Raw genomic sequence first — 4,374 nt, forward strand, 5'->3', positions numbered from 1 at the left:
GCCAGCCCGGTTGGCGGTAGCGATGTTTCCTACTGCCAAAGTCCCTGGCGGTAGGCTGTTAGACCCTACCGTCATAGACTCTGGCGGTAGCAAAAGGGTTAGATCTCGAATTTTTTTCAAACTATGGTCAAATCTCGAATAGGTTTCAGAAAAGGGTCAAAACACAAAAATTTGCCACCACTCAGCGTTACGCTCGCATCGATGCTACCCAAAAGACAACCAGGTGCTGCCCTAGGCGGCGAGACTACACGGTGGATATAGCTGCAGGTGTGGGACCTCGAATCGACAATGGAATGGAAACGCCGGTCATGATAGGGTTCATGGCATCGTTGGGCGTGCCGCTTTAGGCCTTGTTCGGTTAACCCATCCCCCGTCAGGATTGGCACCCAATCCCTGCCAAACCCCGTGGTTTCGGCCCGACGGGGATTCGACCCCGGCCTCCTTTATAAGCGCATTCGGTTAAACCCGATCGGGGCTACACCCCACCCAATCCCTCCCAAACCACGTGGAACTACCCGGGATGTAATCCCCGTCCCTCTATCCGTGGAACCGGTCCCTTCTGATGGACGAAAACGAAACGGTACGCCAGAAGAAAAAAAATGAGCCCTCTTTCCTTGAATCCCCGAGCTTTGTCTGTCTCTCTCTCCCGCGATTCGTCAGCGGCGGCAGTGGCACAACCATCTGGAGGCGAAAATGGCGGCATACTTCCCCACCCTTCCCTTCTCTCCCATCCGGTAAGCCTCTTCTCCTTCTTCTCCTCTCCTCCTCTTCTTTCCCATTTCCTCCTCCCAATTTTAACCTGATGTTGACCAGGGGCAACGATTCATATATATGGATCAGAAAGGGAGCAACCGAACAGGTTATGGTCACAGGGATTCATGTGGATGAGGAATAGCGGGGGTGCAGTGACAGATTGGGGATCACCCAATCCCTAGGAGGTTAGAAACCACTCGTGGAATCTAACCACGGCAACAGAAGAAGGCCTTAGTGAATCTGTTAGAGTGTATTTTTGACCCCTTAACCTTTATGTTGACGTTTCTTTTTTGTAAAGGAACGACGTTTTTAGAGAATATGCTAGAGTTTCTCTAAGACATTTTGACCCCAAAATACAGATGGTAAACCAATATGCTAATGATTTAGTGGAAATATTTTTGTAAATACCTTATATACACTAGATTTTTCTCTTTGCTAACACCTAATCACAAACTAGAAATAATTACCAAGATATTTCTGATATGCACTTTAACGATATCTGCTAATGTAGTTATGATACACACACAAACATATACATTTTATTCATGCAAGGTTAGAAATTAATCCAAAAAGGCAAACGAATTTTCTTCTCCAATTTAAGAAAAAAAGGTTTAGACATATTTTAAAGACACGATGCATTGAAAATAAAAACTAATGTGATTTTTTAATGCCATATATTATGTAAAAGAATGTGTACATATTATAATGATTTGACGAATTGGTCTGTAAAAGGTGTAAAAGTTTAGTATAAAATACAATATAGGCTCGGGCTTTGTGATGATGTCATGCATGCATGCATTGCAGCGGTGGTGCGCAAGGGGTTTATCGCGCGCGGCTTGACATTCGAGAAAATGGCAGGGCCGGCCAGGCACCAGGTGGTGGCGCTGCGGTGCAACTAGGGCATATCCGTCTTATACGGCTGCAACTTCGAGGGCCACTAGGACATGATGTACGTGCACCTGCTCCACCATTTCTACCGCGACTGCCGCGTCGCTGCCACCGTCGACTTTGTCATTGGCATGGCCGCCGCCGTTTTCCAGAACTGCCTCCTCCTCGTCCATGCGCCGCTTCCAGGGGAGAAGAACTCCATCATGGCCCAGGTCCGCTTCAACACCTCGACGAACCCCGGCTTCGCCTTCCAGTTCTGCAATGTCTTTGTGCACGACGACCTCCTTCAAGCGAATAGGGCCAACCAGACCGACAAGGTCTTCGGCACGCAGACCTTCTTGGGGCGTCCGTGGAGGGCGTATTCGCGAGTGGTATTCATGCAGTCCTACATCGGCGCCGTGGTGTGGCCCAAGGGGCGGCTTGCGTGGGACAACAACTAGTCCATGCTTGACACACTCTACTATAGAGAGTACATGAACATGGGGCCCGACGTTGTCATCAGCGGCAAGGTGAGGTAGCCGGGCTACCACGTAACAATGAGTCTGGCCGAGGCCAACAACTTCATTATGGCGCACTTCATCAAGGGCAACATTGTTGGAAAACATGGTATAAAACAAAAAAATTGCCTCAACTCACTGAACTACTTCATAGTTTCTTCCTTCCTGCCAAAGTAGATAAAAACATGGCAATAAGCTCAATGACTTTGATCAGTTATACAAAACATTAAGCAATTACCAGATAAAGCAATAAACAAACATGACATATATCGTTGGCAAATTGAGCACCAAATGACATGATTGGCCAAGATTTCGACAAGCTATTGAACATTAACATTTTTGTTATTCGCTACTGACCATTGCACTTATCTTGGAACTAAGTAAAAGAATAAATCACCGAAAAGAACCACTAATAGACTTGAAATTTGTTTAACGCCAAATGCACATTACTAGTGGTTTAATAAAATGTGAGCATACTAGCTTATTATACTAGAGATGATACCATGCGTTGCAGCAAGAATTGGATGGAGTAATTTCTATGAGAATTGACGGTATGAAACTTTAGTATTTTTATTAGCGATATGGGAATTCAAACTCAAGCACATATAATGTAATATATTTGATTATTATATAGTTATAGCAAATTTATCTAATATTTAGATATATTACAACCGAGCACTCTTCCAGCCCTCACAGACCATCAATGTTTTCGGCCGCCAGATTTACACTTATGGATGTTTATGACCATTGGATGTCATATCAATCCCGCTTGGGCTTCCTTGGTGAAAAAGAGATCGCTGGATGGGCTAGGCCGCTGCTCCCGTAACAAAATCGTAGCTCCTCGGTTACTTGGGCCTGTGGGCCTTATCATTCGCAAGCAAGAAAACTGAGGACAACGTAGCGCGTAGGAAGCCATGAGCCTCACGAGCGGCCTGATAGAGAAAAGATGAAAAGAAAAGAACCGATTGGGCGTCCACTCGCCGGGAGACGGGTGATGCTTCGGGTGGTGATGGGCAACGAACCGATTGGGATTTGGGAGTCCACTCACCGGCGTTTGAGGAAAAGAATTGTCATTGCTGCATCTCTTTAATGACAATCAAGGTGCATGGCCGCCGGTCAAGTATCTTAGGACGGTTACCATGCCTCTTTGTGTTCTTCCTTCACCCCATGCACGCCCATATAGTATGCATCATCTCGCTGTTCCTTCCCCACACTCCGTTTTCAATCAGTATTCGAACAGGCAGGTGGATATCGGGGGTGCTTGCGATGAACTCTTGACGCCTGTCCTAACTTGTGAATTCGCGATACAGTAGCAAACCAAGATGCGCCGCTGCCGACACTATCTCCGGGGTAATCTCCCTCCAACTCCAACTCACTGCACCAATGCAGGCCGCCATCGTTTCCCTGTCCAAACCCACTGTCGCGTAGCAGTCCCTGCCGGACACTCTTTACGGCAACATGTTGGTGACTGTCGTCGGTGGTGCAAGCAAAGATGCCGTTTTTATCTCGTACTTCAGTATAGAGTTCAATAATCGTTGATTATGCTTATTATTTTTGGATTCGCAACGCTGGGAACATGGATCGGTGCATGGGTTTCAACTGGCCCAGTCCCTATTTTCTTCAGTTTCTCATTCTTTTCTCCCTGCTGGATCTTAGCCTCGACTGTGTAAGCTTGAGTCCACCTCATTTTATTTGTTCGCCTGTTTGGCAGGTCAGTATTTGATTTATCTTTGTGGATTGTTTTTTTTGCGAATACTTGTGGATTGTATCTGTATCTTTGCTCTTCCGGCACTCTTCGTTTTAGGGAATAGTATCTGTGTGTGTTGTAAGCAATGGACCCCCTTTTCTGATGCATAACTGGAAAAATAGTAGTAGTTCTCTCACATTAGTACACTATATTTTTTATTTTAGGATTAAATTTTGACTTTCTGAAGTACTAATGCAAGTTTTCTCCATTCTTGCAGCATTTAAGCTTTCGGGCTATGTGGTGACAATTGAGCATGAATAGCAATGACATGCTAAGGTTAATGAGCACATTTGTATTAGCTTAAATACATTCATGGATCGAAATGGTTATTTCTAAGAGGCTATGGCTTGATATAGTATATCCACCACAAAATGTATATCATGTACTTCGATTCTACCACACATTTGGAATATGAAGTATGTAATATAAAGTGTCCATGTGAGTAGGTTTGTCTTTTTAGTATACTAACTTTCTTTTTGGGGACAATAA

At 45.0% G+C, this 4,374-nt stretch overlaps 1 protein-coding gene across 1 annotated transcript; it reads left to right on the forward strand.

The window, feature by feature from the left end:
• Window positions 1-1,383: 1,383 nt before the first annotated feature.
• Window positions 1,384-2,315, forward strand: LOC125512769 (pectinesterase/pectinesterase inhibitor PPE8B-like). The gene has a single exon (XM_048677852.1). It carries the CDS (start codon window positions 1,698-1,700, stop codon window positions 2,079-2,081), a length of 384 nt encoding a protein of 127 aa, XP_048533809.1. The 5' UTR covers window positions 1,384-1,697; the 3' UTR covers window positions 2,082-2,315.
• The last annotated feature ends 2,059 nt before the right edge of the window (window positions 2,316-4,374 follow it).

Source organism: Triticum urartu, chromosome 6 (genome assembly GCF_003073215.2).
Source record: "Triticum urartu cultivar G1812 chromosome 6, Tu2.1, whole genome shotgun sequence".
In the NCBI taxonomy this organism is placed as follows: domain Eukaryota; kingdom Viridiplantae; phylum Streptophyta; class Magnoliopsida; order Poales; family Poaceae; genus Triticum; species Triticum urartu.

Bases quoted from the DNA above. Each gene is read 5' to 3' on its own strand.
- LOC125512769 (XM_048677852.1), top strand. From the start codon at position 1,698: ATGATGTACGTGCACCTGCTCCACCATTTCTACCGCGACTGCCGCGTC.